The following is a 17,409-nucleotide window of genomic DNA, read 5'->3' on the forward strand; positions in this document are numbered from 1 at the left end:
CCCACCCGGCCGCGAAATCACATACCTGCATAGCTGGCCACCCCATACGGTGCCTTGATCCCCGTGCTGCATGTCTGGGCTCCGGACGTCCCCTCCCCCCATCAGCCATCCGAAACCGCGGCTCTGTTTCTGCCGTCTCAGACCTGTTCACGTGCTGCTCTGCAACCTGGCAGTCGTCACCAAAGCCACGTCAAAATGCCTCTGGCAGTTCGCTCGCCGCGGTTCCTGCATGTTACGGCCTGTCAATAAGTCAGATCTTGACTGGGCCGGTTGAGGTGTCACTGCACACGATTGCGACGGCAAGCTAGTAGCCTCGACAGTCTAGATACCGCAACACCTCGTTCCACGATCTATAAGCCACACTTGATACAACGCTCTACATGGGGCGCTGAGCCCCTCCTTAGCACTGTAGCCAGTCCGCCGTCACTTACGCATGCACATGCTTCGGATCCAAGCCCGCGCTCGCACACTCCATCCGTAGAGGCCTGCACTGCGACATCACACGTCGCGCAGTGGTCAGCGGCACATGTCTCTGACTCCACATCCGTCAACCAGGCAGTCAGCATTTATGCCAATATAACTATCCACACGTATTAAAGCAAAAGTCAGCATAATTCATTCGGCAGCCGCCCGGCCGGCCTCTTGGGCGGTTGGTCAGAGAGCTCCGATACACAAGTTGAAAATTGGTCCTCGCAGTCGGCGCCGCTGATGCCGCCCAAGGCTCGAGAGCTGACGGCGTCAACACAGCCGCTGCGCTAGAGGTCGCAGGCTCGCTGTACGACCTCGGCACGCTTGTTCGGAAGTGCTGGCTTGCCGTCAATGACGAGCGCGTCGTCCAGGTCTCTCGGGGCCCGAGAACCCGCACGGCTGTTCGCCTCCTCGCCCCGGCCCGCGGCGCCCCCTCGGTCTCCGGTGCGGCCACTACTGCCCCTGCCGTCGGCCCCCGCCTAGATGCCATTATTAGCTTTCGTTCATCTTCGTGACAGTACGCCGGTTTTAGACCCACCGTTGCCTCCCGCCTGGCCTTGCCGGCCCTGCTGGCCCTGCTGGCCCTGCTGGCCTTGTTGGCCTTGTTGACCGCCCTGGCCCTGACGTCCTTGCTGGCCCTGTTGACCTTGTTGACCTTGTTGACCCTGGCCGCCCTGACCTTGACGCCCTTGCTGGCCCTGTTGACCTTGCTGGCCCTGGCCTCCCTGGCCCTGACGCCCTTGCTGGCCCTGTTGACCTTGCTGGCCCTGGCCTCCCTGGCCCTGACGCCCTTGCTGGCCCTGTTGACCTTGCTGGCCCTGACCGCCTTGGCCCTGGCGCCCTTGTTGACCCTGTTGACCGTTCTGGCCGCGTTGACCGCCGCCACCCTGCTGCTGGTTGTTGTTACCGCCTCGCTGTCCGCCCTGGTTGTTGTTGCCACCGTTATTGCCACCATTGTTGCCACCATTGTTGCCGCCGCCTCTGCCGCCGCCGCCCACGGTGAAGCGGACGCAGTCATCCTGAGCTCCGCGCTGGGCGACGGGCATCAGGACGGGCTGGTGGTTGGAGGCCGACGACATGCTGCAGAGGCGGTAGTTGCCGGCGGGCAGGCCACCCGCGACGTCGGCGGCCAAGAGTCCGTTGCCGTTGCCGTCGTCGTTGATGCCTTTGAAGAAGGCGAACTGAGTGGGGTCCAGGGGCTTCTGCGGGTTGAGGGTCCTGCCAGTGTCCTGAACGGTGACGTGCGTGTGACCGATGATCTGGCCATTGCCATTGAGGTCCTGCGGCGCAGCGTAGTACGTCGAAGTCGCGTTGGTAAAGGAGCCGCTCTGCAGGTTGGAAATCTGGACCTGGATCTTAAAGTCCTTATTGGCCGGGAGGTTGTCTCCGTTCTTGGGGTTGACAAAGACGGACGAAACCATCCTGTTGATCCCGGGGATCCTTCCCATGGCTGAAGTAGATTGTCAGTGGGTAAGCACAAGAACCCGAGATTGCACGAGACGTACGAATGCCGTTGCAAGAGCCGGCCTTGATCTGCAGGCCGTTGGTGGTCTTGCCCTTGCCCTGGCAGAAGTTGATGAAGTTGTTGTTGTCGCTGCCCTTGTTAGAATCTGTCCCGTATCGAGTGTCTTTGTTAAACCTACGTTGCAGAAGCAGCCTGGGCATCAGCGCCGGGATTGTTGCCGTCGTCCGCCGAGGCGTCTTGGACCAGGTTGGCGCTCAGGGTGCGGCCGCCGCCTCCGCCACCACCACCGCCGTTCCGATTGCCGCCGCCGCCTCCCTGGCCGCCGTTCCTGCCACCTCCTTGCTGGCCGCCGTTTCGACCGCCTCGGTTGTTCTGGCGACGGCTCAGGGTGTTGGCGAAGAGAGAGCGGTGAGGGCCGTCGGTGGCTTCGGCAACGGCGGTTATGCCCACGAGGGCGACGAGAATGGTCTTGATATGCATATTGGCTGCTTTTTTTGCGGGCTCGTATGTGCGACGATGTTCGGGTGGTGTCAAAGAGCTTTGTGTTACTTTGGTTCCAGACCAGTTGAAGTAAAATGTCTCTATGTGCAAGCAGACCTGAAGCCGGCCAGGTGGAAGCGGCCTCGAAAAGGAGAGTCGGTACGTGAGCAAGGAACGAATGTACTGTACAAGGCACACAACCAGCGCGGCGAAGAAGCGAACGGACGACAGCTGGTGGACGTCCAAGGAGCGAGCACGTTTGAAGAAGGGGAAAGGAAACGAGGCGAGGACGGGACACAAAGGCTCGAGGAGGCGACGGTCCAAAATACTCGGCGAGATGCCAAGACCACGGTTATAACTGAACAGGGCCGATGGGACACATCGGAAACCCGGCAAAGGCGCGTCCTGCCTGGGGCGACAAGGTGGTTGCTCGCCTCCTCTGGCGCCGTCCGGCAAAATCGATTGCAAAAAAAGTCCATGACATCTGGCGAGTCGATCAAACCGGGGCGTGAAAAGGCGGCCCCTACGTGTATGCGAGGGCACGCAAAGGCTGCCTCCTTGTGGCGGGGGGTTGCGGTCCCGGGTGGTGATGCCTCAAACCTCGGGGGTACCAGATGGCAGGCCCCGCAACCCACGTCGGCCGCCGGCGTCACCGGCCGAAACCTGGCGCGCCAGGATACATGGCATCGTCTGCCAGCGTCAGTCGAGTGCGGCGGCGGGCGGTATGGAAGCGTGCGGGGAAATTGAGTTGCGGGCACCGAGCTGCTTCGTCTTCGTCTCTCGTCAACAGACCCCACCGTTGTGGCCGTGCGTGTCCGTCGTGAAAAAGGGTTGCGAGCCGCACACGGGTCCCGCTGAGGTGTGGACACACGAATCGGGATGCCCCAAGAGGGTACAGAGCGAGCGAGGCGTGAGCTTCAGAGGCGACGCTGCAGAGGCGACCAAGAGCCAACAACCAAGGTCGGCGTCTGAAGTCGCAAGATTGAAGCGGTTTCTGTCTCGGGCCTGTCGCGGGCCCCTGCTGCAAGACCCCTGGAGCTCTCCAAGGTCCCCACCTGCTGCCCTACGAATTCTCCACGGGAGGGCTACCCTGACCAATGGGATCGCGCGAGACACTGGGCAGGCGCGGGGGGGTGGCAGCTGCCAGGCAGTCGGCGTTTCGGTGAGCCGCGCCCAGGCGTCTGCCCCGCCGGGCTCTGCGACCTCGGATGAACTTACTGCTGTGCAGCACCAGATGGCATTGACACACGACCAGAGAACAGCTCATCTCCTGTCTATGCCGCACGCCCCTCCTCATCGCGCCTTCGTGCATCTGCAACGCTTGCCCGGGCCTGCGTGCCGACCGCTTCCAGGCCGCATCGTTGCCCTCTTCGTGGTGGCGGCGCCTCACCAAACCCGGGGACCGCGCCGTCGCCGCATAGCCGGACGTACCGCAGCGAAGGATGGCCAGCTCGTCTGATGTGGCCTGAAGACGGAACACGCAGGATCTGGTCCTGAATAAAGTCAGCCCTGGGTCTCCTGGACCGCGCGCTGTCGAGATCTGTTGACGCTACTCGCAGTGAAGTCCCTCGTGCTCGAACCGTGCCAGCCCATCGTGGAAACCCGAAACGCATGGCCACCGAGCCCGGCACCCTGTTCCGCGATCTCTTCCGCGCGATATCGCCTCCGGCGTGTAAGTCTCCACGCAGAAGGTTTGGGCCGGTGGGCGTACGCGCCCGTCTGACTTGGGATGGTCGCCAGCACAAACAACTACTCCTTCATCGACACCCCTCGGACATGCGGTGGCTCAGCATGCACCTCCTACGACGTCATTAGCTTTCGGATCCGATCCAGCGAGTAATCAAGTCTCTGTTCATCAAGCAGTTTTAGCCAGCGCGCGGAGAACCATGGTGTTTGCAATTGGAACCCTGCAATACCAGGGCAAGCAAGCGATGCGGCGGCCGCACCGATCACGACGTGAGGCTCGGGGCGTCGTAAATTGCCGCCGCTCACGGCGCAGAGCATCACTGACAGCTGCAGTTCATTTCGCGACTGGTGGCTGGTTCCCGCGCATGTGCGCTGGGGTTCGGCGCGCAAGGCTCAATGCTCATAAAATGCTCAACTGCAACCGTTGGGCTATTCCATATTCACGCGTGGTTGGACGGTGCACTCAGAAGATCCGGCTGATCAAACTCGCAACTCTGTGTTCCGAGAGAGTCCGCCCTCCATCGCGTCAGGGGCAGTCCTGCGACACACGCGATTCCTGCGAGACCCTTGTGGCAGCTGCGGCCATCCCAACGACGCCAGCGCCAGAAAAATTTTCGTCCCGTTTCTCTCGCGGCCTCCCTGCCTGTTCTCTCGAGTCACGACGTCGGCCGACGAGGTTGCCGGCGCCCATTACTTAGCCAAGTTGATGCGCCTCACGTCCGGCCTCTCCTACGCTAGAGTGGCGCAACACTGATCGGACGGGTCGTAAATGTTTTGCATTGGTCCATGTGTTCTGCCGGCTATGGCGCAAGTCGCCGTGTGATCTCCGCGCCTTGCAGAGCTCTTTGTTGGGTGACTGTGCGACTGGCGGCGTGATCTCCGCGCCTCCTACAGCTCTTCGTTGGGCAGCTGCGCGACTCCGGCAGCCCGATACCTGTCAGCGATGATGTCCAGCCATGCGGCCATCCTCAACCCGGCTCGGGCGACCTGCTTCTCAATGACCGGGCCGGCCTTGGTGAAGTAGTCGCCGCCGAGCTCCTTGCCCACGATTGCGTCGGGCCCGTCGGGCAGAACTGGGAGAGCAGCATGTTAGCACAGCCCTGTGGACATGATGAGAGCTCTGCACATCCTTACCGTGTGTGCAGACGAGCGCGTTGGCCTCCCTCGACCACGCCATGGCCGTGTCCATGGGCTTGTCAAAGTCGAGGTCCTTGAGCCATGACTCCTTCTCTTCGGCGAACTTGCCGTCGGTGATCTCGACGGCCAGCTGGTTGGCCCAGCGCTGGGCGATGGGGTAGGGCTTGCCGCGGACGCCGCCGATCCACTTCTCGGCGATGGACGAGTCCCAGACGTGGTGCAGGTTGAACTCGCGGCCGTCCCAGCGGACATAGATGCCGTTGCCGCCGCGGGAGACGTCCTCGTTGTGCAGCGGCTGGTGCAGGTCGCCGACAAAGTGGATGACGAACTTGGCGGCCTGTGCGCGCAGCCAGGCGGGCATCTCGCGGTCGAGCGACTGGCGCGTGTAGTTGGCGAGCGCGTTGACGACGCAGCCCGTCTCCTTGCAGTCGCGCTCAAAGTCGACGTTGCACGACCGCGGCGGGTCGTCGTGGGCGTCGATGAAGTGGAACGTCTTGGTGAAGCGGCCCCATTTCGTGTAGCGGACCGAGTCGGCCCACGACGCGACCCCGGCGAGGTAGTCGTCGCCGTCGTTGCGCAGGAGCTGCTTGAAGTGGGCCTCGGTCGAGTTGGACACGAGGCGGCTCGCCAGGTACGCCGTTGCGATATGTCCCAGCCCTGCGGGTTTTCGTCGCGGTCAGCACGTCCCGTTCACGGTCATGAGGCTCGCGAGGGAGGAGGTAACAACGCACCGCCCCAGGCGGCGACAGCGGGCGCGGACACGAGGCCCAGAGCCAAGGCGCCGAGCGAGATCTTCATGGCGAGCTGAGCCGGGTTGTGTTTGATGGCGGTGATGGGTGAGTATGGTGTTTACGTTGCGTGCAGGCCGACGGTACAGCCCCCGGAGCCGCAGACAAGCACGAGCTTCGTCGAGTGCCTTGCTAAATGGCGGGTACCTCGCAAAGACGCGTGCCGCGGGTGCACGCTCAACGCACAACCTAGCCCTGGCCGACTGACCAGATGACGCAGGCCACGGGTCCGGTGGTTGGTGGTGAGTTGCCGTAGGAACCACCACCACCCAGCGGCTCCAGCTCTCAGCTGACAGCTCGCCACAGGGGGCGGGCCGGGAGGCTGTAGCGGCTGTGGACGAATCAAGCGGCCCCACGTGAAGCAACCGCGGCGGATGGCGGCGGATGGCAGCAAGGCGCACGAGGCCAGTCGCACCGGACTGGTCTGCTGCTGGTTTGCTGCAGGACGTTGAACGAGTCGAGGACGCTGATACCGCAATGGTGCAGTGACAGACGTTGATAAGGCTGCGTGGATGCCCTATAGCCCGCTGACCGCAAGTTGTCGGTGCACATTCATGCCTCGCGGCCAGCACCTGCAGCGACAGCCCGCGCCATCTGAGACGAGCACATCAGCCCTACAATGTACAAAGTACAGGCGGGCAGCTGGACAGGCCAATACAACGTGATTGGAAGCCGCCGCAAATGCTGCAATAGTCTACAGCTGCCGGGGCGCTATTGCACCGCTCCACACATGCAAGCTATACGTGCACTCCTAATCTTCTATACCTGTCGACGACGCTTGCGGCATTGCCAGAGGCGACGGCGACGATAAGGTGCAAGCTAAACTCGGGAAGCCAGTCTCCCCAGGTTCGAGCTGCCCGCCCCACGCTTCGCACCCGATTGGGCGCGGGGAAGCAGATGGCAGCACACCTCAGGCTGGAGCCTCTGGTCCCATCCCCTATCTCTGGCTGCTCCAGCGGGTCTGCGTCGACCTGCAGTGGCACCACCCAGTGGACATGCGCCAACCTTCCCCCCAACCGCAGCCCCCACAGCGCACAGGGTGCGTCATGACGCCGCCGAGATCGCGCCCTGCTCAGCCAATTGGGGGCCCCGCTGACATCCAAATTCTCTTCGATAAGTCGATAAGGCCGATCCGCCTGACTCTTTCACCAGCGACTGGCCTGCTAGTCCCGGCCTCGCTTCATCATTGCCCTTCTCCCCTTGTTCCAGGAGCACCTGATCTCGTGAGCTCGCCCACACTGAGCGCAACCCTCGAGAGCCGCCCTTAAGCTGCGCCTCCCCCCGCCGCCAAAGACCACGGCCCGGTGCTTTCCTGCTGCTCGCGTGAATCGCCTCGAATAGCTGGGCCGGGTGCTTCTCTTCAATCTTCAGGATGGCCTCTCTCGTGGCCACCGCCGCCCTGACCGCCATGGCGCGCACGCTGCCAATCGGCGAGGTACTCTCGGGCATCTTTGGAAGCATCAGCTTGACGGCGTGGATATGTCTCCTGGTACGTATGGCGCCGCGCTCCGAAACTTGATCTTTCTCGATGTCGCAGCTCCTCGGCCCGCGTCCTCGCTAACCAGGACGCAGATTCCGCAGCTGCTGGCCAACTACAAGGCCAAGAACGCCGATGGACTGAGCATGACATTTTTAGTAGTCTGGCTCATGGGCGACGTTTCGAACCTGGTCGGTATGTTGCTGGTTCGGCACTGGCGGCTCTCTCGTGCAGCTTGGCCGAGGTCGCCTGCCAACCTCCAAGGCGCCGCACCATTGATTCCATACTGACCACGTCGCAGGGGCACTACTCACCCGCCTGGCCCCAACTGCGATAGCGCTGGCCATCTATTTCTGCATCCTGGACGCCGTCCTCATCAGTCAGTGCCTCTACTACAACACCGTCAACGCGCGACGGCTCGCGAGGGAGGAGGCAGCTGCTCAAGCCGGCGCTTCTGAGGCGTCGCCGCTTCTGCACAGGCGACGCAGCTCGTCCATCGGCCTGCCCGGCTCTCACCGCCGCCGCTCCACGCACCACGAGTCGTCGATGGAGCCCATCAGGAAGATTGTGACGGGCGAGGACGAGACGCAAGACAGCAAGCCGTGGCTCCACAACACCCTGGGCCTGCTGGCCGTCTACGTCGTCGGATTCGCGGGCTGGTTCGTCTCGTACAAGGCCGGGGCCTGGGACGGCGACGGTCCGGGGCTTCCCGAATCGCCCGACGGGAAGACGCAGCCGCTCCAGATTCTCGGTCTCTTGCTCGGATATGCCAGCGCGGCATTCTACCTCTGGTAAGGCGATGCAGATGTCCATGTCCAACTATGTGCTGATGCTCTCCATAGCGCCCGGATTCCGCAGATTTACAAAAACTTCAAGGAAAAGTCGTGCGAGGGTGCGTTGCGTTCCAGACCCTGCCGGCGGCTAGCTCTAACAGATACCAGGCTTGTCTCTCCTCTTCTTCCTCCTCTCCCTGACGGGCAACCTTACCTACGGCATCAGCCTCATCGCCTATTCGCAGAGAAAGGACGATCTGCTCAACGCTCTTCCGTGGCTGCTGGGCTCTCTCGGCACCATGGTGGAAGACGCCACCATCTTTGTCCAGTTCCGCATGTATCGCGACAACCACCGCAGTGCCACCGTGGAGGCATGACGGCGCACGCACGGCGGACTATTTGATGCATGACATGTCACGATTTTCATTGATGCCTCGGCTGGCATCGACGTCGGGTTATCGGTGCATTAGTCGGCGTTTGGGTTAGGGTCGCGATCGAGCAGACATGCTGCGCGGGCTCTGCGTATTTGGACGTGTAATGAATGATTTCTTTCTTTCTAGGGCAGTTGTGCGATTGACTGGTGACCAAATCGTGGGCCGTGAGCCTAGTCACACAAGATACGTTGCATTTCATTTACCGATGACTGCGGCTCAAGCGATGAAGCTGTTCGGTCCGTCGGCGGTGGCCTGCGTCCTCGCCTTGACATTGTGTCGCTGCCGTTGTTGCTGCTAGCGCCCCACCCGCTCCGATGGCGGGGCAGCGTTTTGATAATGGCGGGGTCCCGCTGCGGCGCGACGCTCAATGGGCCCATGAATTTATTGGGAATTTCCATCTAGGCAGCCTTGTCGCCGACCAACCCTGCTTGACTCACTTGGCCACCATCTGTCTGCCTCTCGACGAACCCTCCCGATATTCCTCTCGGCGCCTTCCTCGATACCCTTCTTCAGCTCGCAACCCCTCCCGACTGGCACCATGGCTTCGCAGATGCCCACCAAGAAGTGCGGTATGTTTTGCGTCCCCTCGCCGGACGTGGGCCCCCCCGATCCCGGAGCCAAAAACCTCCGTCCCCACGACGACGCACGGCAGTAAAGTATCGTTCGAGATGGCTAACAGCATGGGGTAAACACGCGCAGGCGTGCTCGGCTGCACGGGCTCCGTGGGCCAGCGCTTCGTCCTCCTCCTCGCGCAGCACCCGACGCTCAAGCTGCACGCCATGGGCGCCTCCGCGCGCTCCGCCGGCAAGAAGTACCGCGACGCCGTGCGGTGGAAGCAGGCCCGCCCGATGGGCGACGACGTCGCCGACATGGTGGTGCGCGAGTGCAGGGCCGCCGAGTTTGCCGACTGCGACGTCGTCTTTAGCGGCCTGGACTCGGACGTTGCCGGCGAGATTGGTGAGGCTTCCTTTTGCCCGTCCCCCCCTCGAGCGGGAACGCCAACCGCGGCTGGCCCTACCCTGGGAGCAAGAGAGAGAGACAGATTCTGACCGCTAAACACAGAACTCGAATTCGTCGGCGCCGAGATCCCCGTCTTCTCCAACGCCAAGAATCACCGCCGCGACCCCCTCGTGCCCCTCGTCGTCCCCACCGTCAACCTCCCGCACCTCGACCTCATCCCGCACCAGCGCGCCACGCGGGGGCTCTCGCGCGGCTTCCTCGTCTGCAACTCCAACTGCGCCGTCATCGGGCTCGTCGGCCCCTTCGCCGCCCTGCAGGCCGCCTTCGGCCCCGTCTCCGTCGTCAGCGTCGTCACCATGCAGGCCGTCTCGGGCGCCGGCTACCCGGGCGTCTCCTCCATGGACATGATCGACAACGTCGTCCCCTTCATCCCCGGCGAGGAGGACAAGCTCGAGACCGAGGCCCGCAAGATCCTCGGCGCCCTCAGCCCCGACGCCACCGCCTTCGTCGAGCAGCGCGGCCTCCGCGTCTCCGCCACCTGCAACCGCGTCCCCGTCCTCGACGGCCACACCGCCTGCGTCAGCCTGAGCTTCGAGCGCCGCCCCGCCCCGACCGCCGAGCAGTGCAAGCAGGCCCTGCGCGCCTACGTCGCCGAGGCCCAGACCCTCGGCTGCCCCTCGGCGCCCTCCCCCGCCATCAAGGTCTTCGACGAGGACGACCGCCCGCAGCCCCGCCTGGACCGCGACCTGGGCAACGGCTACACCGTCAGCGTCGGCCGCATGCGCGAGGACGAGAGCGGCATCTTTGACATCAAGTTTACCGCCCTGAGCCATAACAGTGAGTGTTCGCTCCTGGATGCCTTGTTCACGACGCCACCATGAATGCTGACCGACGCGCGTGTGCGTAGCCGTCATCGGCGCGGCGGGGTCGTCTATACTCAACGCCGAAGCCGCCGTCCTCAAGGGATACATCTAGATCTGCTGCTCCATGCCATATAGATGCGATTAATGATGAAAAGTTACGACTGCAGTTTGACATCAACACAAGCACGCCGGCGTTGCCTCAACGTCCCGTCGTCTCCGCCGTCACTGTCACAGGATGCCGACGCCGGTCTGACAGACCCCGAGAGCTGCGTTCCATGCCATCACGTAGAATTTAGACGTCCTTCGAGGTCCGTCGTCGAGGGGTATATACCTCCACAGCCTAAAGATCGCGGGCGCCGCCGCTTGCGAACCAACCCAATACAAAAAGAGGAAAGCAATTCTGCAGAATAAAGAGTGCCGCTGCTATGCTTGAGACTCCCGTGTCCGTGGCCCACGGAATGCGTGCCCGCTCCAAACGAATAACCCGACCCTTCCGAGTGCCAATTACGCCAAGACTATCCGCGCTGTCAAACAAGGTCCCGAGTGTGGCGGCAGACGTGCCGTATAGTGTAATGTCGTGTGGTGTACTAGGTACTTGATAGAGTGGTGTGGTGTAGCGTGGTGTAGTGTGGTGACATGTCACCGACCAGGTTCCACTGATGATACTCCCCCGGCTTCATCGGCTACGATCCCCCGGTGGTGGGGTCGGCGACTGCCGCCTGGCCCGAGCGGCGAAGTTGCTAGAGAGCAGCCCAAACCAGCGGTCCGGTAGCGGAGACTCTTCTGGGTCTCTGGGACGCGGGGAGAGCACGCCCTGTTCGACGTCGGCCGTCCTGTCCGACGAGCCGGAGCCCGAGGCCTCGATCGACACGTCGTCGTCGCTGTCCTCGTGGTAGTGGTCGTACCGCGGGCCGTTTCGGGATCCGTGCGCCAGGGACCGGACGACGTCACCCTTGCAGATGGGGCACGTGCGTCGACGGGTAGTCAACCAAGGGGTTCTTCCACAGACGTCAGTATCGTGTAAACCAGTGCCGTGGGGGGAGGGGGGCTATTCACATGCAGTCGGCGTGGAACTCGTGGCCGCAGGGAAGACTCATGACCCTGCTCACGCCGTCCACGTACTCCTCCAGGCAGACCACGCACTCGACTTGCCTTCCCATATACTTCCTCCACTCTGCCGAGAAACCTCCCGCGCCCTTCTCGTGCTCGTTCCTGGCCCTCGACGATCCCGACGGCGTGGGTACTGCGGCGCTGTGGGCTAGGAAGTTCTCGCTCTCCAGCACGCCCGTGGTGGTTCTGGAGCGCGGTCGTGGCCTCGCCACGCTGTGCTGCTGCTGTAGAAGCGGTGTTGTCGGGGTTGCGCTGGCCGGCGACGGCAGCCGCGGAGACGAGCTGGTCGAAGAGGCGACCGTGTGGTACGTGCGCACGGGCAGCCGGTCCACGACAGACTTTGGCGCCCGCCATCGTCGGCGACGGATCCTCGCGCGAACAATGAGGAGTGCGTAGACGACCGTCAGCGTGACCAACGGGCTGATGACAAGGACGAGAAGCGTGTCGAAGAAAGGCGTCGCGCTGCTTGTGGGGGTGATTGTCACCCACAGGCCTTCGTGCGGCTCGGATTCGGGGTCGTGCTCCGGATCAGTGGGAACTTCGTTGTGGCCGTCTGTTAGGCCATGAGCGCCGGACCCCTTGTGGTCGCCGTCATCGCCGAACAGCTTAGACATGAGCCCGTGACCCGTGCTCCCGGCCGCTGCGTTGGCCGAAGCCGACCTGGCGCCGGCTGCGTCCTTGCTATCCTTGTGAAGAACATTGACAGGATTGTACTCGCCGCTGCCTGGGGTGATGCTGCCGCCCTTGGGGCCGTTAGCCTCGGGCGTACCTTTGCCAGCACTGTCGGTGCGGTCCTTGGCGTTGGAGGCCCCTTTCTGGCCAGCTGGCTTTTCTGCGCCAGCGCCCTTCTTCGCGCCAGACTTGTCCACCAGGTCAGGGTCGCGCCAGTCTTGCACGCCAATGACAAAGTCGTCCTTGGCCGAGTTCGGCTTTTTGGACTTTCCGATGCTGTCCTTGAGGGCCTTGTCCTTCTCATCGCTCCAGTCTTCGACGAGGACCCAATCCAGACGGCCGCTGCTGGGCGGTCGGCTCTGATCGCCGGTAGCCCGGGACGATTTCCCCCAGCTGAAAAAGCTGGCAAGCCCCCCGCGTTTGCCAGTTGTAGTGGACGTCGCGCTGCCCACCTTGTCGTTTGCTACTGTCCGTTTCGTCTTCGAAGTCGATGCCGCCGTGCTGCGAGACGCTGTCCGTCTCTTCCGGAGCGATCGCTTTCGGTGCGGTCTCGACCTGGGACCCTGCTGCACTTTGAGGACTGCGTTGCCGTTGTCATCGAGCGTGTCCTCGATGAAACTGCCTGGCTGCGTCAGGGAGGACAACAGGTGCGCGGTCGTTCGAGCGGTGAACACCGACGGGACGGTGACATTGTCCACCTCGCTGCCGTGTGCAAACATCTGGATGAGGGGCCCGCCCTTTTGATTGTCGCCGACGATGACGGCGATGGCGCCGCGCCGCTGCGCCCACATGACTTTCTCCAGGAAGCCGCATCCGCCGCGCATGAGCAGAACAATCTTGCCCTCGATCTCGGCGGCCTCTTGGATGGACTGGATATCCGCGTGCTGCGAGGCCGGGGGAGACGCATCGCGCCGCGAGAGGGCGCCGGCCGTCTTGTCGTTGAGGTGGTTGTCGGTGTTGTCGGAGCTGGCGACGATACCAGACACGGAGCGACCCTTGGCAAGGGTCTCGCGATCGCCCGAGTCGGCGAGCTGTCTACCTTGCTTCGGACGGCTCGACTTTGCCTGCGTGGCGGCGACGCGGGCGGCGCTCGTTCGGAACGAGTTTTTCAACGACGCTCTCGTGTTGCCGCTGCCCCAGCCGGGAAGGTCGCTGCAACCCAGCTCACCGTTGCCGTCGAGGCTGTCCTCGGCGAAGCCGCTGCCGACCCAGAGCTGGCCGCTCAAGCCGCGAGCCGCCAACTTCGGTCCAAAGGCGGCCGGGCGAGCGGCAAACGAGGTGCTGTTGTCGTCGGTCAAGCTGATGGCAGCGTTGGGGGGGAACAGCGAGAAGGGGGTGTTGTAGTAGACGAAGCCAAAGAGGTGCTTCGAGCGGCCTTGGGCGGGATAGGCGGCGGCATGGCGTCGGTTCGACGCGGCGAAGGAGCGGAATAGGATGAAGACGAAGGCGGCGGAGAAGAGGGCGAGGATGGCGATGCGCGACGGCCGCATCGTGGGCGGTGTCGCAGGCGGGCGGGCAACTATGGCCGCGCTGCGACGCGGAATGGTGTCGTTGGCGGCCGCCAGTCAATCACGCGGCGTCGGCTGGCATCAGCTCGCAGCGAGGTCGACGACGCCGCGGGGGGGCGGACCGAAAGGGTGAAAAAGAGACGCAAGGAAGATGTGACGGAGCAGGGACCAAGAACGCACAGACACGCACAGCACGCTGGCGACGACGATGACCAAGCTGAGGTTGGAAAAGAGAGAGGGAAACGATGGGATGGAAAGGCGACGGGCCGGGCGGGGATGGATGGATGGATGGATGGATGCGTCACGGATGAGCGAAGCCGTCGAATGAGTGAGTGGTGGTGATGGGACGCCGTGGCTGGATGTGGCTGCGCCAGCGCTGGTGGAATGATGGCGGGCAGGGAGGGGGGACGGGGGAATATGGGGGACTGGAGTACTTGTACGACGGAAGAGCGCCTGTGGGCCAGCCCGGGGCACCACCTCCCGTCGCCCGTACCAGACGGTATGCAGGCAAGGTGGGCTGTGCCTGCAGTGCGCGCCCAGGTCCAGGTGTCAGTGGCCCAGCACAGGCGCCGGCCGCCTGAAATTGACCCCGGGCATCAGCCCCGGAGCGGGCTTGGCGCCTGGGCTGGGCGGATCAGGCGGCTGGCGACAGGCTCGTGAACCCGGACAGCTGTTGAGGTGAGGTCGCTGGGTGGGCGCCCCCGTGGTCCCGCGGCTTCAACGCGTGGTTGTGTCAAGGCCGCACCCTCCATACCTATGTGAGGTGAGGTGAGGTTCTGGGGGCAGGCGACGTACAGTAGCGGTAGGAGGTATCTCTCGTGGGCGACCTCCGTCGCTACCGAATTTTGGCTTTCGGCAGTCCCTCCAGTTCGCTGCTCGGACGGAAACGCACCGGGACCCACGCCACGCAAACGATGGGCACATTTAAATTCACAACGACTGGCTAGGCGCCGCTATTCGCAACTCGGTGCCACCCGTCGTCGCGCCCGCAGCCCAGCCACCACAACGACGACACATCGAGAATCGACGCAGCACCCAACGGCCGGGCACAAACGGCGCCGTGGACTTGGCAAGACCCCCGGCACGGCCGTCGCCGCCACGCCCCGGTGACACATCCATGACCTGCTCTATCTGCAGGGAGCGCGTGGTCTCGCCCACGCTGAGACATGCCCGCCTCCTCAACGACGCCCCAGCCAGAGGATTGACGGGACCTCAGACAGCGGGATGCGCTGAAGGGGCCTCTAGCGCTACCACGGGCCAGCCTGGACCCAATCGCGCGGCAGTGGATGGCTGCCTGGGGTTGCAGGCGGGGCGCCCTGTGACACTGTCAGTTGTGCAGCACGGCGACTGGTGGCCGCTCCGTCCGGCATTGCGCTACGTCACCGGGGCTGGTGGGGTGGGTCCCGTCAATCTGGTCGTTTCCACACCGAGAGCTCACCTTGATCGCCCTCTCCATAGTCCAGACGACACGGACGTCGACCACGCAGTTCGCCAACATGAGCAGCCACGTATCGCCATCGCCTGGGCGGGACCACCCAGGCCACCATGGGCCCCGGACGTCGCTCGTTACCTTGCACACTGTCATAGAGACGCAGGATTAGGTCACGAATTACGCGAATTTTTGGTCAATTCAACCACATCGCGCCATGATAACGCTTGTGCAGGCGCTTGATTTGCAGGCAAACGGAGACGCCAGCCATTGGCTCGACCACTCGTCAGGTCGGTCCGTTCTTTGAACAATCCGTTCCCCGTTCTGGGCGAATGTTCAACATATCTAGGTTGAGGCATTTTGTCCTTTCGCCCATTTTATCCTTGGGCGGACTCTATATAAAGCCGACAATGCGAGTCTTGTCGCTTCCAGACTTCTTCCAGCATCAAGTTCTACAACGATGCGCTTAATCGTTTGCCTTTCCATCGTATCGACCCTTGGTTGTGCCATGGCGTCGTCTCCGGCAACCCGGCATGCACCTGGTTCCAGACGAGGGCTCCCCCCTTGGAACCCCGACCAGGAGAGGCACGACGAGAAGAAGCCCGAACAGGAGCAGCCTGGTTTGAGGAAATATCAGGCCCGTGAGGGTTACGAGATCGACACTGTGTGCAGCGGAAAGAGATTCAAGTACAATTGGGAACATTCTAACTGCTTCATCCACGGCAAATGCGAGGGCCTCGCCTATCGAATGCCCATAGACGAGTACAGGACTCAATGCGAGGCGGTTTGCAAGTGCGAGGAGTTCCAAAAGGTGAGCGTTGATCCGTAAACTCGCGGACTCGTCAGCTGACACAATACCCTACAATGTCGCAGGATTGCACAAAGGCAAAGGCCGACGAAACCCACAAACAATTCCCCCCCGTTTTTTTTAACGTTCGAAGAAGGGGCCTTCTCACATGGCCGTAACGAGGGTATCCACATGGCTGGGCAATTTGGATTCGGATGAGGCGCCGTCCTGGGCGAGCAATATCATGCCACAGCTGCCAATGAGCCGAGGCGGCCAGCGGTGCGATCGAGAAGAACATTGCAGTTGGACAAGCGGCAGACATCGGCCCTTTACACCAAAACGGCTTCCAGTCGCAAAAGGGCTTTTGGGCCACGAGGAAAGCGGAGGAAAGCTGGAATGAGATAAGGTGATTTTCAGGCTATCGGTTATATCTCCAAGCGCATTCTCCATTTGCCTTGTGTCCTGGGCCGCGTGCGGGTTACGATGAGAAATACTCGCATGGCCCTCGCTCTTTGTATCCTCCCGCCATTTCTGGAGATTGTCATCGTTTCTCGTGCCACGGCCCTTTGAGCAGCATCTAGAGCGTTACAGTGACAGCAATCAATGCCATATGATCCTCCGAGCAGGCCTGTAGTGCTTCGGCGCAACAGAGCATATGGAGTCTGTGTCTGTCCGGAAACTTGGATATCACGACTCAGCCACGCCACGGCATCTCACACGCCGTCTAGGCCACAGTGCGCTCGGCCGTCTCGATCGGTTTTACCGGGTATCAAGGACGTCGTAATTGTATTCATTAGCCATTTCACGCAGGGGGTGTATCGTGGACAACAGTGAGGAGGTATTTCGTGTCGGGGACAATGACAATCTCCTGCTTCTTGGTTCGTAGTCGCAGCAACCTGAGCTCGTCCTAGCAAGTGTCAGCCATTTCTCTTGGCGCTTCAAGAGGGTTCACGCACATCTGTGTCCGCTTCCTGCACCAGCTGCCCGGAGCTGTGGACAAAAGTCCATATCATGGCAGCAAAGTCCTCGATGCCCTTGGCCTCACTCGCCTCCGCCAGAGGAGCCTCGTTGGAGAACGACGCGGCCGTCGCGGCGTCGCGGGACTTGGCCGTCCTCAAGGCCGACACGTCGCCGCTGGTTTTGAGCACGGCGCCGCTGGCGCGGTCCAGGACGATGCTCGCCTTAACGCCGGGCTTTCTGGTCAACCGGCCCAGCTTCTCGTCGAGGGCATCGTGCCCGTTTGTCTGCGCAACCAGTTAGCACACAGCCCAAGTCCAGGGGCCTAGAAAGCTCACGGCGGTGGTGTCGACCATGTTGATGTTGATGGTATGTTCACATTGGAGGGTGCCGACGGGGAACGCGTGCGTGAGCC

The 17,409-nt window shown here is 62.4% G+C and overlaps 7 protein-coding genes across 7 annotated transcripts; 3 read left to right on the forward strand and 4 right to left on the reverse strand.

Annotated features, from left to right (window-relative positions):
* Window positions 1–216: 216 nt before the first annotated feature.
* On the reverse strand, window positions 217–3,493 carry CLU5D (Pathogenicity cluster 5 protein d). The gene is made up of 5 exons (XM_047991641.1): window positions 2,112–3,493; window positions 1,974–2,062; window positions 1,277–1,918; window positions 1,007–1,225; window positions 217–947 (listed from the first exon to the last, which is right to left on the reverse strand). Exons 1-5 carry the CDS (start codon window positions 2,411–2,413, stop codon window positions 922–924), a joined length of 1,278 nt encoding a protein of 425 aa, XP_047847653.1. The 5' UTR covers window positions 2,414–3,493; the 3' UTR covers window positions 217–921.
* A 1,368-nt stretch (window positions 3,494–4,861) lies between these two features.
* On the reverse strand, window positions 4,862–6,685 carry JDV02_009941 (uncharacterized protein). The gene is made up of 3 exons (XM_047991642.1): window positions 5,968–6,685; window positions 5,234–5,893; window positions 4,862–5,172 (listed from the first exon to the last, which is right to left on the reverse strand). The coding sequence occupies exons 1-3, from the start codon at window positions 6,032–6,034 to the stop codon at window positions 4,988–4,990; spliced, it is 912 nt and encodes a 303-aa protein (XP_047847654.1). The 5' UTR covers window positions 6,035–6,685; the 3' UTR covers window positions 4,862–4,987.
* A 711-nt stretch (window positions 6,686–7,396) lies between these two features.
* JDV02_009942 (uncharacterized protein) lies at window positions 7,397–8,651 on the forward strand (the record flags this gene model as incomplete). Its single annotated transcript, XM_047991643.1, has 5 exons — window positions 7,397–7,513; window positions 7,597–7,696; window positions 7,803–8,292; window positions 8,344–8,393; window positions 8,443–8,651. The coding sequence occupies 5 exons, from the start codon at window positions 7,397–7,399 to the stop codon at window positions 8,649–8,651; spliced, it is 966 nt and encodes a 321-aa protein (XP_047847655.1).
* A 595-nt stretch (window positions 8,652–9,246) lies between these two features.
* HOM2 (Aspartate-semialdehyde dehydrogenase) lies at window positions 9,247–10,643 on the forward strand (the record flags this gene model as incomplete). Its single annotated transcript, XM_047991644.1, has 4 exons — window positions 9,247–9,277; window positions 9,408–9,665; window positions 9,771–10,505; window positions 10,576–10,643. The coding sequence occupies 4 exons, from the start codon at window positions 9,247–9,249 to the stop codon at window positions 10,641–10,643; spliced, it is 1,092 nt and encodes a 363-aa protein (XP_047847656.1).
* JDV02_009944 (uncharacterized protein) lies at window positions 10,155–14,215 on the reverse strand. Its single transcript, XM_047991645.1, has 2 exons — window positions 11,588–14,215; window positions 10,155–11,529 (listed from the first exon to the last, which is right to left on the reverse strand). Exons 1-2 carry the CDS (start codon window positions 13,801–13,803, stop codon window positions 11,208–11,210), a joined length of 2,538 nt encoding a protein of 845 aa, XP_047847657.1. The 5' UTR covers window positions 13,804–14,215; the 3' UTR covers window positions 10,155–11,207.
* A 1,495-nt stretch (window positions 14,216–15,710) lies between these two features.
* On the forward strand, window positions 15,711–16,216 carry JDV02_009945 (uncharacterized protein; the record flags this gene model as incomplete). The annotated part of the gene is made up of 2 exons (XM_047991646.1): window positions 15,711–16,061; window positions 16,124–16,216. The coding sequence occupies 2 exons, from the start codon at window positions 15,711–15,713 to the stop codon at window positions 16,214–16,216; spliced, it is 444 nt and encodes a 147-aa protein (XP_047847658.1).
* A 211-nt stretch (window positions 16,217–16,427) lies between these two features.
* Window positions 16,428–17,403, reverse strand: JDV02_009946 (uncharacterized protein). Its single transcript, XM_047991647.1, has 3 exons — window positions 17,333–17,403; window positions 16,994–17,281; window positions 16,428–16,944 (listed from the first exon to the last, which is right to left on the reverse strand). The coding sequence occupies exons 1-3, from the start codon at window positions 17,348–17,350 to the stop codon at window positions 16,840–16,842; spliced, it is 411 nt and encodes a 136-aa protein (XP_047847659.1). The 5' UTR covers window positions 17,351–17,403; the 3' UTR covers window positions 16,428–16,839.
* Between the last annotated feature and the right edge of the window lie 6 nt (window positions 17,404–17,409).

Source organism: Purpureocillium takamizusanense, chromosome 11 (genome assembly GCF_022605165.1).
Source record: "Purpureocillium takamizusanense chromosome 11, complete sequence".
Taxonomy (NCBI): domain Eukaryota; kingdom Fungi; phylum Ascomycota; class Sordariomycetes; order Hypocreales; family Ophiocordycipitaceae; genus Purpureocillium; species Purpureocillium takamizusanense.

Excerpts from the sequence above, each read along its gene's own strand:
- CLU5D (XM_047991641.1), bottom strand. The coding sequence starts at position 2,413 with ATGCATATCAAGACCATTCTCGTCGCCCTCGTGGGCATAACCGCCGTT. Across the intron at positions 2,063-2,111 it reads GCCCAGGCTGCTTCTGCAAC|CGACAACAACAACTTCATCA; the intron begins GTAGGTTTAACA and ends TAACAAGGGCAG. Across the intron at positions 1,919-1,973 it reads CGGCTCTTGCAACGGCATTC|CCATGGGAAGGATCCCCGGG; the intron begins GTACGTCTCGTG and ends AATCTACTTCAG.
- JDV02_009941 (XM_047991642.1), bottom strand. The coding sequence starts at position 6,034 with ATGAAGATCTCGCTCGGCGCCTTGGCTCTGGGCCTCGTGTCCGCGCCC. Across the intron at positions 5,894-5,967 it reads CGCTGTCGCCGCCTGGGGCG|GGCTGGGACATATCGCAACG; the intron begins GTGCGTTGTTAC and ends GAAAACCCGCAG. Across the intron at positions 5,173-5,233 it reads CGCGCTCGTCTGCACACACG|TTCTGCCCGACGGGCCCGAC; the intron begins GTAAGGATGTGC and ends CTGCTCTCCCAG.
- JDV02_009944 (XM_047991645.1), bottom strand. The coding sequence starts at position 13,803 with ATGCGGCCGTCGCGCATCGCCATCCTCGCCCTCTTCTCCGCCGCCTTC. Across the intron at positions 11,530-11,587 it reads GAGTTCCACGCCGACTGCAT|AACCCCTTGGTTGACTACCC; the intron begins GTGAATAGCCCC and ends CGTCTGTGGAAG.
- JDV02_009946 (XM_047991647.1), bottom strand. Across the intron at positions 16,945-16,993 it reads TGCAGGAAGCGGACACAGAT|GACGAGCTCAGGTTGCTGCG; the intron begins GTGCGTGAACCC and ends GACACTTGCTAG.